Source organism: Pinus tabuliformis, chromosome 1_2 (assembly GCF_031772625.1).
Source record: "Pinus tabuliformis cultivar Carrire ecotype Pingquan chromosome 1_2, CPIR1, whole genome shotgun sequence".
NCBI lineage: Eukaryota > Viridiplantae > Streptophyta > Pinopsida > Pinales > Pinaceae > Pinus > Pinus tabuliformis.
This window is the reverse complement of record NC_142298.1, coordinates 641,527,350-641,544,050: the sequence shown is the minus strand read 5'-3', so window position 1 is coordinate 641,544,050 and position 16,701 is coordinate 641,527,350. Positions and strand designations below refer to the sequence as shown.

The 16,701-nt window shown below is 38.3% G+C and overlaps 1 protein-coding gene and 1 long non-coding RNA gene across 2 annotated transcripts; one reads left to right on the top strand and one right to left on the bottom strand.

Moving 5' to 3' along the window:
- Positions 1 to 470: 470 nt before the first annotated feature.
- LOC149207285 (uncharacterized) lies at positions 471 to 1,523 on the bottom strand. Its single transcript, XR_016251996.1, has 4 exons — positions 1,399 to 1,523; positions 1,150 to 1,276; positions 907 to 1,027; positions 471 to 784 (listed from the first exon to the last, which is right to left on the bottom strand). It is a non-coding gene; the product is annotated as an uncharacterized LOC149207285 (long non-coding RNA).
- A 9,378-nt stretch (positions 1,524 to 10,901) lies between these two features.
- Positions 10,902 to 16,353, top strand: LOC149207284 (putative multidrug resistance protein). The gene is made up of 8 exons (XM_089395678.1): positions 10,902 to 11,343; positions 11,433 to 11,487; positions 11,813 to 11,991; positions 12,099 to 12,556; positions 12,698 to 13,238; positions 13,699 to 14,568; positions 14,666 to 15,663; positions 15,760 to 16,353. Exons 1-8 carry the CDS (start codon positions 11,002 to 11,004, stop codon positions 16,145 to 16,147), a joined length of 3,831 nt encoding a protein of 1,276 aa, XP_089251804.1. The 5' UTR covers positions 10,902 to 11,001; the 3' UTR covers positions 16,148 to 16,353.
- Positions 16,354 to 16,701: the final 348 nt, after the last annotated feature.

Below are 16,701 nucleotides of genomic sequence, written 5' to 3'. Positions count from 1 at the left end.
AGTTCCTGACTTTGGCAGGAAAAGAAGAGTGAAGTCCAATGTCTTTCCAACCATTTTTCAAGCAATCCCACAAATACAAATTCAAATTCTATTCTGAAAGGAAGGAGTTATGGTGGCTTTCACAATAATCTTGCAGTTCTACTTGAGCTTACCATGCTTTCTTAATTGTACTCCAGTATTGAATAGTGTTAACAATTAGCTGAGCTCATCTTTGATACTATTAGCCAACCTGTTTAAATGAATTATCCTGATAAAATTATAATGGAAATGTTTATATATTTACCCATTAAACCTTGAAGCAAGTCTCAAAATCATTCTGTCATATAGTCTTGGAGACAGGACTGCAAGTTTATGGTCTGAAGCATTGTCCAAAGTGAAGAGAATGCAGCTTAGTTACTGTCATATGATAATGGTTAATGTGATTGCTAATGAATTAATGGAATTAATAATGAGCTAATGGATTAATGAAGTAACTGACCTAAGCAAAGAACATGTTAACTCAAAAATTAACAGCAATTCATTTATGGCGTTTGCCTATAAAAAGACATTTAACAAGTTCTTGGCTTCCCACTCAATAACTAAATTATAACATGAGGCAGAAATTGTTTCAGCTATGAAATGTTAATGTTGTGTGATCCTGCATGGTCATGCCCTTACTTCAAGCTTCAAATTGGATCCATAGACATTGTCTCCTAATACTTTGACAGCAATACTAGTCTTTTTGGTATGTGTTGTATTGGATGTTCAAAGCTCTGCAATCCACCTGATGTAGAGAAGTAACAACCTGCGAAGGCAAATGCAACAACCGATATTACATTAGAGGCTCTATAGCCAACATTCAGCTACACTTTCATGTGCCAGATAGCTAAAAAACAGATAAGCTCTAATTTAGCAGTCCTATATTACCTCGGGGAAATGGAGCAAAAGATTTTCTACATCCTTCTTTCAGGACATTTGGCTCATCAGATAGTACAAGGTAATCATCAGCTGCAGTGCCCCAAAAGAAAGGCAGTGAATCATCAGCATCCTAGCAAAACAAATAGTTATTGGTCAAAAGTCCCACTCAATAACTGAATTATAACATGAGGCAGAAATTGTTTCAGCTATGAAATGTGAATGTTGCGAGATCCTGCATGGTCATGCCCTTACTTCAAGCTTAAAATTGGATCCATAGACATTGTCTCCTAATAATTTGACAGCAATACTAGTCTTTTTGGTATGTGTTGTATTGGATGTTCAAAGCTCTGCAATCCACCTGATGTAGAGAAGTAACAACCTGCGAAGGCAAATGCAACAACCGATATTACATTAGAGGCTCTATAGCCAACATTCAGCTACACTTTCATGTGCCAGATAGCTAAAAAACAGATAAGCTCTAATTTAGCAGTCCTATATTACCTCGGGGAAATGGAGCAAAAGATTTTCTACATCCTTCTTTCAGGACATTTGGCTCATCAGATAGTACAAGGTAATCATCAGCTGCAGTGCCCCAAAAGAAAGGAAGTGAATCATCAGCATCCTAGCAAAACAAACAGTTATTCGTCAAAAGTCAAGAAACCCACAATTTCAAGGAATGCTTAATATTTTATATGGGAACAAAATATGTTCAAATAAATACTCAGGGCACCATTCTGTTATTGGGAAATTGGAAGTGCAGCCTATGATAGATCATATGAGCAGAATTTTCGGGGTAACAGGTGCCAGTAGCCCATATGATTATAAATAACTGATCTTCCCCCTTCCCTCTCCCAAAACAAATAATTAGAGAAACGTTATGGGAAAGGAACTTAAATTTATTTCAACGAAGTAGGAATCTGGGAAAATCTTGCGAAATTGCTTTAGCACGTTTGCAAAGGAATACAAACTATCAGACTGGAATCTTAAAAGTTTTCGGCAAAGAGATATATTTACAAGCCAAACTTCTATATCATGTACCCTATTAGAAAAGCAAGTTGAAAATTATTTCCAAGACTCAAGACCAGATCTCAAGAATTTAGAGCAATCCATTAAAACAGAAAGTCGGGCTGAAAGATTGGGATCCGATTTAAATCACTGTTCTGTTTCAAGTAAGTGATAGTCTTATTTTCCTGCATCAAAGTTGTAAAATAAATCGGATAAGCCCAATGTCATTACAGTCATTATTGGTCAACCCAATATTCTAATAATGGCTGTGAGGATAACCACCAAGTAAATATTTCTTTAGATTACAGCATTTCTTTAGAAAAGGCTAACTCTGCTACATGAATCAACTATGATCAGTGAGGGGTAGTTTGTTGTAAAATAAATCGGATAAGCCCAATGTCATTACAGTCATTATTGGTCAACCCAATATTCTAATAATGGCTGTAAGGATAACCACCAAGTAAATATTTCTTTAGATTACAACATTTCTTTAGAAAAGGCCAACTCTGCTACATGAATCAGTAATGATCAGTGAGGGGTAGTTTTAGTTATGATGAAAAATGCAGATGACCTTTTACCATGGATAGAATTTTTCATAGGATCTTACAATGGATAACTTCTGTCATCTGGACTCTGGGATCAGATAGAAAGTCATGAATTTGGCAATTTGTCCCGTAAATTGTCCACAAGTGACTATATATATATATACTTTCTCTAATTTAAAAACAGAGTACATAACTTCAACTGCCACTTCATTTCAGAAATATCCACATTGTAAAAGTCAACGCCTTCAAAGCACTAGATAAGTTTCAGGGTAAATTCAGCGTAGAATTTACAGCAAATGCTTCAAGACCGACCAAATTTGGTATCCTTCTCGAATGCAAAATTTAAGGGTCAATATAATCCAGAACACTAAAAGCATAATTTAGGAAACAATTAAAAGAAGCAAAGGCAACAAAAGCTATTGTTGAAAAGTTTCGATTATATGGTTCAGGGCCGAGAAATATTTAAGAACATTACGTAGAATGGCTACAAGACAATGAATAGCAAAGCCAAAGTTTCGTGGATCTATCAAATGTTAGAAATTTGCTACACGAAGAAAAGGGGCTACGGTAGAAAATTCAGTAATGAAAATCCAATGTTTTAGCATAATTAACATAGATAGAAAGAATTGATGCAAACACAGATTGCTCAGTGGGACAGCTTGCGTCGATTCAGCTAATTCTTCTGCTCAATATCTATCTATGAACATTTAATGACTAGGAGAAACCTGAAAGAGTGATAACGAGAAAACATTACGCAATGTCGGATGACTTAAAAAAATTGTTGTTATTATTAATCTGTATTCTACAAGCAAGCAATTAACACGTATTACTTGAGCTCGAACCATAGTTGACATGTCTTTATCCCGACATCCGAGTTAATGTTAAACGGGGTAATTTCTAATTACAAGAAAACATGAGAATGATACACAGGAACTAGAGTATCAAATTTACTTGGTTCTCCACCAAGAAAAGCAACTTTGAACTGCAGGGGAATACCCAACTTGGGTAATTTGTATTTACAAGAATGGATGAGTGCCTATACAAAGGAACTAGTATAAAATACACTTGGTCCTCCACCATGGAGATAAATGCAAAAGGAAACTTTGACCAGCAGGGTTTGGTTCAGGTCAACAGAATATGAAGCTTAGCAGGGTACCGTTCTTGGGCAGGTCCAGGTAACTTATTGACCACTGAACTCTCTTATCTTTTCACTACTTGATGACCACTGAACTTTTGTTCAGTTGAAATCTCGTGTCTAACAATTTAAACCAAAATTCTTACAAACAATTTTTTTTTTAAATGTATATTATACTTCAGAAATGCATAAGCTAACGAATCTATATGATCATAGTTTTCGGATTTAATCCGAAATTCCCAAAAAACAATTCAACCCTTCAGAGCATAAAACCTGCTACCTGATTCCAAAAAAACAATTCAACCCTTCAGAGCATAAAACCTGCTACCTGATTCCTTCAGAGCATAAAACCTGCTACCTGATTCATTGATATTAAAGCTTTTTCCTCAACCATTACTGATTTATTGATATCAGAATGAATTATTTCTATCAAGGTTGATCTCAACTAATCAGATTCATTTATATGAACTAAAAACGTTCATGGCGGACTCACAACCAGTTTTATCCCTTACCACATGGTTAAGAGTATTTTTTTGAGAAAACACGACATCTTCAGATCCATAAAAATAGAAAACATGAAAAAAAAATAGTCAAAACCATCGTTTTGAAATCAAAGTAAAGCAACATTACTTGGTATTTGTTCGGAAATTCAAAATGCCCAATTATCTCAGAATCTGCCCCAATGGTGCCATCGTTCTGAAACAAAAGTTCAGCGACCATCAAATTACTTTGCTATCTATTTGGGAAATTCAAAGTGCCCAGTCATCTCAGAAGCGACCATCAAATTACTTTGCATCTTTTTAGGAAATTCAAAGTGCCCAATCATCTCAGAAACTTGCAATGGAAACTCTTGAATCTATTAAGAGTGAATGTTCTCATTAGCTTATCTCTGTAGCTAATGTAGTCTTCTTCTTCTTCTTTTTGTGAAAGTAAGAGACTTCTAGTTATGGTTAGGGTTGTTTCAGGAAGCCAAACCTTTAGATTCTTGTTTGATTATCTTGATTTTAATTGCAGATTTTGTATATCTAATAGATATAAAGCGAAGTTAAGTTATATATGAACACAAAATCTTCAATAGATATAAAGCTAAAATTAAGCTAAATGTGAACGACCTTTGCTAAGATAGAGCAAAGGTTAGATACTTCATGACCTGCATTGGGATTCATGGATTTCCTGCTCATTTTTGGTGAATGCTATGAACTTGTGTCTCTTCTTCATACAGAGCAGATGTGTGATAGAACACTAGGGCAAAGCGTAGGGCTAACACAACCGTATCCCGTAACACACAGAGCTCAGGGTTAACGAGCAGGTTAACTTGCTTATCTCCCAGACTCTAATAATCCAAATGCCAGAGCATAGTACTATCAATCATATCTCAAATCAAGCATTCAAGCAGAAATTCAAGTTACAGAAGACTTATCGATTTAATAGCCAAAAGAGGCTCAATCAGCCATTTAACCGTAAAACCTAATAATTAAATCAAGATTCTAATCATCCGAAAGCGAGAGCATAGAACTATCAATCATAGCTCAAACGAAGCAAAAATTCAAGTTACAGAAGAATTAAAAAAACCCTGACCTGCAAGTGGGAGTGAAAGCCCCCCGGGACGCCGAAGAGAATAATCTTCTTCCCAGCGGCCAAAGAGTGGACGGAAACTTGTTGGAGCTTGCTCTCTTCGTCAAAATAGGCCAGAATGCCATCTGGAATCTTATCACCGACTGCTATGGGTGCCATTGTAAACTCTCTTATCAAAATCTAACACAGCCCACAGGGATTCGAACTCAAGCGCAGCTGCAAATACTTGATCTCAATATCTGAGGACTCTATGGAACAATGTAACTCATTACACTGTGAATTCGGCCAGCTGAATAAAACCCTCGTTTAGAAATTAAATAGAATGGTGTCCAAAAATAAAACCCTCGTTTAGAAATTAAATAGAATGGTCTCCAAAAGAGGAGTGAGGGGAGTATTTACACAAGATGGTGTACCCTGGATGATCTTTCTTCTCTGCGATCTGGTCTGGTTGTGCCGCTGCGGCCGACCACTAGAAAGGGCTTGCGCTAATCTAGAGTTTGAAATTGTGCTGTTATGATCACTGAGTGTCTCTTTGTGATGCAGTTACATGAAGGGAAAGCAACGGGCCCAGCGAGTCCCAACCGGTCACCAACCAATTCAAATCAACGGCTGAGGATAATCTAATCGTCTAACAAAGGATCTAACGGCGTAAAGTGATGACAGAGAGGCAGTTGGGAGAATTGATTTCAGAGGGGAACGCCTTACGGCGTAATTATAAATTATATAAATATTTAATGTATTAATAATTAAAATGTCCGTTACTTTTTTCCAGAATGAATTTAATTTTTTATTATTATTAAAAAACCATTAATCTCATTAAAAAAATATTTGAATTTTTATATTTCATTTAATTTATTTTTAATTTTTAATTTTTATACATTCTTCATATAGTCTTTCGCAAAAAAGACAATAACTTTTTCTCTTCACATAGGCTTTCGCAAAAAGGACAATAACTTTTTCTTTTCACCTTTATATCAATTTGATTACGTTCATCGATAGATTATTATTTTAATTTTTTTAAATATATTTGTTAATTGAATAATTAGTTATTTATTTTTTATATAAATATAATTATTAAATATATAAACAAAATTAAATTTTAATTTTTTTTTTTCCCGTAGAAAAATCGTAATTTATATTCATATATGAAATAAATTACATTTTGTAGATGCTTAGAGCATATGCAGATAGCTGTCCATGAATAGGACAAGTACACTGATAAAAATAAAAAAAATAATTAAAAATACATCAAGCCTATACTTTTCTGCCCTTCTTCTTCTCCACCCTACGCCAACCCTGAGAGTCAGAAGGGGGAACAATGATGGCCTGTGGGTACTCTTGGGTGTTCACTGGAGGTTCTTTGTCGGATTCTGATCCTTCAGATCCATGAGTTCTTTTGTTGCCACTAACTTCCAGCTGTGGAATTTGTTGCTTCTGAAAATGGTCCTCCATTTGAGGGTCTGGTGCTTTCTCTTCCTGTGTGCCATTCTGTTCCATATTTATATCAGGTTCCTCTTGGTTCACTGTATGCTCTGGTTGAATGTCCTCTTCTTCCAACGGTTCTGTATGATGCCACCCATTTGGCTTTTTTTGCTGTTTCTTGTTTCCTTTTGGATTCTTTCTGGCCAGTGGGCAAGAATTTTGGAGGTGTCCTGTTTGCTGGCAACTGCAGCATCTGAATGTAGTGTTTTCATAGTCTAGGGGTTGTATCCACTGAGTGTTGTTATAGTTTAATGAAATTTGATCAGGCAGCCCCTGACTCAGATCCACTTCAACGCAAATTATGGCAAAAGTGAAGATTCCTCTGCTATATCTGTCTTCATCAATTTTTAGGAATTTCCCCAAGGAATTCCCAATGGCAGATTATACTATATGATGCCAGAAGTGTAATGGGAGGTTGTGAAGCCTCACCCAAACAGGCGTTGTTGAGATTTTCATAGTGTTTGCGTCAAAATCAGCAAACCAAGGGGTAACAAAGAGGCCTGCATTACCCCAAAACCAAGGCCCCTCATTGATGATACTATCCCTTTCTTCCTCTGTGTGGAAATTTACAATGAAAAAACCTTTTGAACATAGGTATATATTACATTCTGGTGTCCAGCGGGAATAAATCCATTGATGTAAAGCATCGGATTTTTGCCAGTAACCATTAAATCTACATATGACAGCATGTATAGAGAGGTCAGAGTGTAGTGCAGTTACCTCTGGTATAGTAACTTGGAGCATTGAGTATTCCAGTTTTTGTTCTACTATATGTGGACCTAGTTGCTCTGGTGGTGACTTTGGTTTGTTCTGCATTTTTTCTTTCCACTTGACTGCATCACGAAAGGAGCCTGGAGTATTTGAGTCGGATCCGTTGCAACCTCCACGCAGTCTTAGGTTAAGAAAAATGGTTGTATCCTGACAGATCCCATATTCCTGTAGAGTAAGATGGTCCTGTAGGCTACGACCTGCACAAATCAGGTTCTGGTGTTTTGTGGGTATTCCAAATTGGTTTTGTATTTCATTTTTTAGCTCTTGTATGTTTAAACTCGTGCTTAGTCGCATGCAACGGTGGCTGCCCCCTGTTAGTTTGATGAAGATTTGGATCCAATCTTTACCCTGGCAGAATGTTTCAGCCTCTTTGTGGCAAAGCTTCGGTGGTTTGGTTGTTTTCTGTAAAGAAACCATCGCTCCCCTGTTATTTTTATTTTGTCCGCCCCATGGGGTCTCCAGATCTGGTTTATACAGGTCATTTTTGGAGTACTCTGTCACTGCTTCCAGTTTTAAGGGGTCCTCAATGGTCAGCCCCCTTACTTTTATGTTGGGCTTCCTCTGTCCAGTTGATAACCAGGATGCCACACGTTTCCCATCTCTTTTCCATTCGCACTTCGGCTTGAGTGAGGAAGCTCCTGTGCCCGGCCCAGTCTCAGACCATTTCGCCCGTATTACTCGACACCGCATCTGTGGGTTATTTCGAGTTTCACGCCCAGGCAGAGGGTTCCGGAGGATATTGATCCGGCCGGAAAACCCAAGGTTCTGCTGGTTAGAATGTGGTAGAAAATACCCAAAATGTGGAAATGAATTTTGTGAACGTACCTCTGCCAGGCATGGATTAATGTTCAGCAAATGGGGATCATCTACCGGCCAGCATAAATTTTCTGTCAAAACGTCGAGGGTCTTGGGGAGGTTCTCTGCGAATAGTGGGGAGTAAGGTGCCATCGTTGCAGAGCTCCGGAGGTTCCCCAAAATCTCAGTCCCCTGTAAGAAACCCCATTCCTTGCAGGCATCAGAAAACCTATCCATTACTTGTTTTCTTTGATCATCTTGTGCCTGTAAGCCGATCAGCTTCTTGATATCAATAACAGGGACTGAAAATTCGGCAGAAGCGAGTAATGAGACCGTGGGCCTCTCCTCCTGGGGTCTGATGTAACGCGGGAGAAGAGCTTCAACAGCGTCTTGGTGGACATCAATCTTGACAAACTCCTGCACGCTCTCCACGGAAATCACTTTGCCCCCATTTGGAATGACGAAAGGGTTTGTAACTGCAACGGCCATGATAGTAGCTTCGGCTTCGAAAAAAACCCTTCCTTAATCCGCGGATCCTCAATCGTTCCCAAGGGATCCTTGCACTTGGAAATTTTAATTATAAATATATAAAAATAATTTTTTTTTTAAGTTATATATGAGAAAATTTTGCCTACGCGTTTTGAACTAGTTAGTGTGGTTCATCATAGGACCAGAGGAAAATACAAATCATGGAACAGACTTAAATAGAAGGTGACTAGTTCATTATCAAGACCAGATGAAAATACAGATCATGACACAAACTTAAATATATATTTTAATTATTATTTTTAAATTAAAATAATATATATATATATATATATATATATATATATATATATATATATATATATATATATATATATATATATATATATATGTCATTTTAGATTAATATTAATTCTAGATTTAAATATTGAGAGATCAAATTTCTACTCACTCAATTTTTTTATTAATAATTATAAATTTAGCATTGGGTTTTGGCAGTGCATTATATTGGATATCATTTTGGAATTCAACTGCCTTAAGTAATTCATTCATTTATGACCATTTCCTTGAGAGGTAGTTGTTGCATCGGGCTCACAGGGGTGAAGAAGTGGGATTGAAACTAGTGAAATGAATCACATAGTGTTAAGTCATTCATCTATGACCATTTCCATGAGAGGTAGTCATAACTGACTACCATTTCCATGAGAGGTAGTCGTTGCATCAAGCTCACAGGGGTGAAGAAGTGGGATTGAAACTAGTGAAAAGAATCACATAGTGTCAATCATCACTTCTGGGGGTGATGCTCACAGGGGTGAAGTTCCATGAGAGGTAGTCATTGCATTGGGCTCATAGGGGCAAGAAGTGGGATTGAAACTAGTGAAATGAATCACATAGTGTCAATCATCACTTCCGGGGGTGATGCTCACGCAGGTGAAGTTCCATGAGAGGTAGTCATTGCATTGGGTTCACTATGACCATTTCCATGAGAGGTAGTTGTAATTGACTACCATTTCCATGAGAGGTAGCCGTTGCATCGGGCTCACAGGGGTGAAGAAGTGGGATTGAAACTAGTGATATGAATCACATAGTGTCAATCATCACTTCCAAGGGTGATGCTCACAGGGGTGAAGTTCCATGAGAGGTAGTCGTTGCATTGGGCTCACAGGGGTGAAGAAGTGGGATTGAAACTAGTGAAATGAATCACATAGTGTCAACCATCACTTCTGGGGGTGATGCTCACAGGGGTGGAAGAAGTGGGATTGAAACTAGTGAAATGAATCACATAGCGTCAATCATCACTTCTGTGGGTGATGCTCACAGGGGTGAAGAAGTGATCATCACTTCCCTGGGGGTGATGCTCACAGGGATGAAGAAGTGATCATCACTTCCTGAGGCTTGCACCCATTAACTAGGACTTCCCGGGAGGTCACCCATCCCATATCGCCTCTGGCCCAACCGCTCTTAACTATGGAGTTTTCCCCATAATCAAGCCCACTTAACTTGCGACCCCATTTGCAAAAACTTAGCAAGTATTGTGCCTCATGAACCATTCAATTAGAGTTCCCTTCACGCTTTTGAATTAAGTATTGGGGTTTTCTCAGTGTATTATATTAGATGTCATTTTGGGATTCAACTAGGTTAAGTAAGTCATTCATCTATGACCATTTCCATGAGAGGTAGTCGTAATTGACTAATTTCTCATGATTTTTGAATAATCCACTTAGCACTCATGGAAATGGTCATAGATGAATGACTTACTTAAGGCAGTTGAATCCCAAAATAATATCTAATTATAAATTTATTAATGTCTATTTGGGGTAGTTAATTGGCAATGAATGTAGAAATAAAAATTCAAAAACTGTGAACATGACAAAGATATAGTCTTACCAAAATTATAAAAAAATTTAATATTTAGTAATAATTAATTATAATCTTTTTATTTTTTTATTTTTACTTTTGTATAAATTGATCAATAAAAATTACAAAAATTACATTACAGCAACTCTGTCCTACTCTACTCTACTCTACTCTATCACTCCTACTCTGTCGTACTAAATTGAAGAGCACCTCAACTAGCTTTCACGGAACATTAGAAGACCACGTATGTTTGTTTCGTTTGGTACAGGATGTCATGTCCATGGATGGTTTTCATAATGAATGATGATCCACCGTATCCCCGGAGTAAGAGTATATCTTGCACATTACCCATATGACAAGCAAATGAAAACGAAAGTTAGTGTGTGGAAAGACGTCTTGCTGCCCCATTACAAAAAGGCATTGCTTTGATTGTCATACCTGCAGCAGAAGAATATGGCCGCGATGGAGCAAATACAGATGTCGTGCCAAGGACAAGAAGAGTCGCCTCAGGAAAAGATGCAGAGCACGATAACTGCAGATTTACATAAGCCCGGTAGTAGTCCAGTAGAGACCAGCAAAACCCAAACCGCTGGCGATTCAAAGGATACAGATATCTCAGTGTGGACACTACTTTTCAAGTATGCCGATTCAACTGATTTATGGCTTATGGGATTCGGCACTCTGGGAACTGTTGGAGATGGACTAAGCACGCCTGGGATGTTACTGATACTAAGTAGTATACTGGACACAATAGGAAATGGTCGATCGGAAGATTCACCAAGAGATCTCAACAAGGTATTATTCCTAACTTTTAAACATCAGAACCCCATAATACCCATGATCTCTCATACTGATTATTGACTCTCTGTTGGTTAATTGTGCAGTCCATCTTACATCTCGTGTATTTTGGAATCGGTCTGCTCTTTGCTGCGTTTCTAGGTGGGTATATCAGCAGAGACCAAATTTTTGGAAAAACTCTGTAGAAATTGAAATTTCGGATTTGACACTTCAAGCTTTCTGGCTCTGGCTCTGAAGATGGGTGATTTAGATGAGTGAAATGCTCTCCTGAAATGTCCAATATTCTCCAATATTTTCTAGAAAATTTTCCTAATCCAAAAATGAGTGAAGTGTTTCTCGAACATTTGAAAAAAAAAAATATTCTGAAATTTTCCATTCTAACTTAATATCTTTCTCTTTGTTTTTTTTTTCATTCCATAGAGTTTCTGAGAAGGGTTGTTGATGGTATTATCTGTGATTAAATCAGAGGCGTTCTGTTGGACGAGGACGGGAGAAAGGCAGGCATCTCGAATGCGTACAAAATATTTGAAAGCAGTATTGAGGCAGGACGAGCAATTCTTCGACACCCAAGGAACCACCACATCAGAAGTGGTTACCAGCGTTTCTACTGATACTCTAGTTATACAGGACGTCTTCAGTGAAAAGGTAACATGCCACGGTTATTCTTCGAACTCCTCTGTAAATTTTCTTTCTAAACTTTGTGAATAATTAAAAATGGATGCTAATTCTGTTGGGACATTGGCCATCTTCAGCTGCCCAGCTTCATTATGAACACGTGCTTCTTCATCGGCAGTTACTTCACCGCTTTTTACTTGTCATGGAGGCTGGCAATCGTGGCACTTCCCTTTGTCTTACTGCTAATAGTTCCCGCCGTGTTATCTGTGAGGGTTATGGTGCAGACTTCTGACAAATTGAGCGAAGCTCGTCACGCAGCCGAGAGTATTGCAGAGGAAGCTCTTTCATCTATCAGAACAGTCTTTTCTTTCGTCGGAGAGGAAAGGACAATGGCCAAGTTCTCGAATGCGCTTGATGGAACTGTGAAGCTTGGGCTTAAACAAGGTCTTGTCAAAGGCATGGCTGTAGGAAGCGGAGGAGCGGCCTTGAGTATCTGGGCGTTCAACGCTTGGTATGGTAGTACACTGGTTATGCATCATGGCGCAAAAGGAGGAGATATTTTCGTTACTACTGCCTGTGTACTCATGGGTGGCTTGTAAGTTTTCTTCATTCAGATTTTATGGTGAAAATTTGAGAGATCAAGAATGGTATCTTTAAGACTTAAAAAAAATTAAGTTCTCTGTTCCAAAAGGGTTTTACTAGAAATTTCAGGAATAATTGATCTGCTTGTTTGCAGGGGCATTGGGAATGCACTTCCGAATATCAAATGCATCTCAGAAGCACTTGTTGCTGCTAAACGCATCTTTGAGATCATTGACAGAGAACCCATCATTGATTCAGATGATCCACAAGGAGAAACATTGGACGAAGTTAGTGGTGAAGTTATATTTAGAAATGTGGAGTTCGTTTATCCATCTCGACCAGAGAGCAAGATATTTCACAATTTCTGTCTAACTATTCCTGCAAGTAAGACTATTGCTTTGGTGGGAGGAAGCGGATCCGGCAAGTCTACAGTTGTGGCGTTGATAGAGAGGTTCTATGATCCCCTGGCTGGAGAGATTCTGCTTGATGGTGTGAATACTAAAGCGTTGCAATTAAAATGGTTGCGCTCACAAATTGGGTACGTCAGTCAAGAACCTGCGCTCTTTGCTACATCGATCAAGGAAAATATCTTGTTCGGAAAGGAGGGAGCCAGCATGGATGACGTTATTGCTGCTGCCAAGTCTTCCAATGCTCATAATTTCATCCGTCAACTACCAGATGGTTATGATACACAGGTCAGAAGTCTTTTTGGAATTTTCTAATTATTATATGTTATTAGATGTTTTCAAGTTTTTAATGGAAATCCCACTAAATTTTTTTGTCAATTTTTTATTTTTGTTATATAAAATGGATTTTTTTGGATTTTTTTATTACATGTATGGATTCCATCTCTGGAAAAATCCGTAAAATATTAGGATTATGAAGAGTTACCAACTCAAACACAGTAATTCAATAAAGTTTTATCTAATTTTGAGTAAATTAAACCTAATTATATATAGATTTAGGAAAGTCCATTAAACACTGAGATTCAAATTGAGATTATAATGAATTCACAACTCAAACATAGTAATCCCACAAATCCTTATCAAATTCTGAACAAATTAGATCAGAAATACGGCATATTTTCTCTATCTGTACTCTATCTCTAGAAAGTATTGTTGGTTTCACAAGTTTCCTTTGCTTTGGGGGTTGCAGGTGGGCGAGCGAGGAGTACAGATGTCAGGAGGACAAAAGCAACGTATAGCTATTGCTCGAGCTGTTATCAGAGATCCCCGTCTACTTCTTCTGGACGAGGCCACCAGTGCTCTAGATGCAGAGTCGGAGAAGATCGTTGAGGATGCTCTGGACCGAGCTTCAGTCGGCCGCACAACTATTGTTGTTGCTCATCGCCTCTCCACTATCCGCAATGCTGATGTGATTGCAGTGGTGCAAGCAGGTCAGGTGGTCGAGTCAGGATCTCATGAAGATCTGATATATAAACCCAACGGAGCATACGCTGCTTTGGTGCAACTGCAACAGGCCGCGGCAGATAAGCCAGATGAAAGAGTCGAATTCTACAATATGCGAGAGTCCTCTTTTCGAGCAAGGAGTTCTAGCGTGTACAGTAGATCCAGTTCGAACGCCTCCGGATCCGGCCTTAATCCAGAAGGGATGCAAGACGATGAAGTTGCTTCTGCCCCTTCATTCACAAGATTGTTGCTTTTAAATAGTCCGGAATGGAAGCAAGCTTTATTAGGATGTTCAGGAGCCATGGCTTTTGGAGCAATTTTTCCTGTTTATTCCTTATTTATTGGAAGTGTGATGTCTGTATTTTTAGACCAGGACCATAAAGAGATCAGATCCAAAATAAGAGAATACGCCATTATTTTTGTGATCATGGCATTAATATCGTACTTAGTAAGTGTGGTGCAGCATTACTATTTCCAGGCCATGGGGGAATATCTCACGAAAAGGGTTCGAGAGCGTATGCTTTCCAAGATCCTTACTTTCGAGGTTGGATGGTTCGATAAAGACGAGAATTCTAGCGGGGCTGTTTGCTCCAGACTCGCGACAGAGGCTAATGTGGCAAGCATCTAACCTAAAAATTATAATATTTCCAAGATATATATATTTGTGTGTTTTACAATTTTCTAATGAATTACACCTGTGATATGTGATATAGGTGAGATCTCTGGTGGGGGATCGTATTTCATTACTTGTACAAACTGCGTCCTCTGTGGCAATAGCCTTCACAATGGGTTTGATCATAGCATGGCGTCTTGCCATTGTAATAATCGCAGCCCAACCATTGGTAATATCATGTTTCTACACCAAACAGGTTCTCCTCAAGATCCTGTCTAAAAAGGCTATCAAAGCTCAAGATCAAGGAAGCCAACTCGCTGCAGAGGCTGTTGGCAACCATCGTACCATCAGTGCATTCTCTTCACAGGACAAGATTCTCCGTCTCTTCAAAGAAACTCAAGAAGGCCCTGAAAGAGACAGTTTCAAACGATCTTTGGTTGCAGGATTAGTTCTTGGAATTTCATTATTACTCAATGTATCTAATACAGCTATGGACTTTTGGTATGGAGGGCGCCTTCTTGCCAAAGGAGATATCACTGCTAAGGCTTTTTTCCAAACTTTCTTCATTCTGATGACCACCGGACAAATGATAGCAGACGCAGGAAGTATGAGCAGCGACATGGTTAAAGGCTCTGATGCTGTCAAATCTGTGTTCTGTATACTGGACAGAGAGAGCAGAATAGACCCGGACGATGAAAAGGGCGAGAAAATAGACGCAATAGAAGGGAACATAGACGTGAAAAATGTGGACTTCGCTTACCCAGCTCGTCCAGATGTGATCATATTAAAAAACTTCTGTTTGAGGATAAAAGCAGGTACCAGCATGGCTGTTGTAGGACAGAGCGGTTCTGGAAAATCTACCATAGTCGGACTAATTGAAAGATTCTATGATCCATTAAAGGGGACGGTGAGAATCGATGGCAGAGACATCAAGATGTTCAATCTGAGGAGTCTAAGAAAACATATTGCTCTGGTGGGTCAGGAGCCCAACCTATTTGCAGGTAGCATTCGTGAGAACATTCTCTATGGGAAAGACGATGCAACCGAGGCGGAGGTAATCGAAGCTGCAAAGGCCGCCAATGCACACGAATTCATAAGGTGAATGTTTTTTAATTATAAACATATGTATATACCCCGTTATACAGTGAAATAGAGCATACAATCAATCAAATAAATTAACTTGGATTTGTGCAGCGCTTTGGAGAAGGGATACGAAACAAACTGCGGTGACAGAGGAGTGCAATTATCAGGAGGGCAAAAACAGCGGATTGCTATAGCGAGGGCGATCGTAAAGAATCCCAGCATATTGCTGCTCGATGAGGCAACGAGCGCCTTGGACAGTCAGTCGGAGCAGATAGTTCAAGAGGCATTGGACAGAATTATGGTGGGGAGAACGAGCGTCGTGATAGCTCATCGGCTAAGTACCATTCAGAATGCAGATTGCATTGCCCTGATTCAAGATGGGAAAGTCATTGAGCAGGGAAGTCATTCTTATCTGATGACCAAAGGGGAAAGCAGTCCGTATCACTCGCTGGTCAATACGGAGCGGCGCAACCACAAAACACCTACTTCCACTTCTTAAAAGAACTGTGGAGAAACGGAATAGATTAGTTTACAGAATAAAGCAACTCACAAGTTTAAACAGAATGGTAGGTTTTGTTATATGATGTTTGATTGTGTTTCGTTTAGAAAATGTAATAAACATGCCAAATGAAACAATGAAAGTGTATTTATGACAAAGTGCAAGAGCATAATAGTAAAAAGCGATATGCTATTAAATTATGGCCGTAGATTATCTCTTCTATGATGTGTTGGATATTTTTAATATATTTGTTTGTTAATATCCTTTGATATTTCGCATAAATTTGTTAAAAACATAGGTTTAATTTATGTAGTTAGATTAGGTTGAATGTTAAATTTATGTATAAATTCAGAAACATATTTTAAATGAGAGCTCTATATAACAAATTATGAGGTTTGTAAGTATTGTAAGTTAAAATTAGAATTAAAATTTAAGTTAGTTAGTAAGCGGAGATAATTCTATTTTATTTAATCTACCATTTTTTATCATGTTGGAATTATAAGATAGATTTTTATTATATAAATATTGTTGCTTTCAAAACCACATATCTTACA

Bases quoted from the DNA above. Each gene is read 5' to 3' on its own strand.
- LOC149207284 (XM_089395678.1), top strand. From the start codon at position 11,002: ATGGCCGCGATGGAGCAAATACAGATGTCGTGCCAAGGACAAGAAGAG. The intron at 11,344-11,432 runs GTATTATTCCTA...TTAATTGTGCAG, and splicing joins CACCAAGAGATCTCAACAAG to TCCATCTTACATCTCGTGTA. The intron at 15,664-15,759 runs GTGAATGTTTTT...GGATTTGTGCAG, and splicing joins AATGCACACGAATTCATAAG to CGCTTTGGAGAAGGGATACG.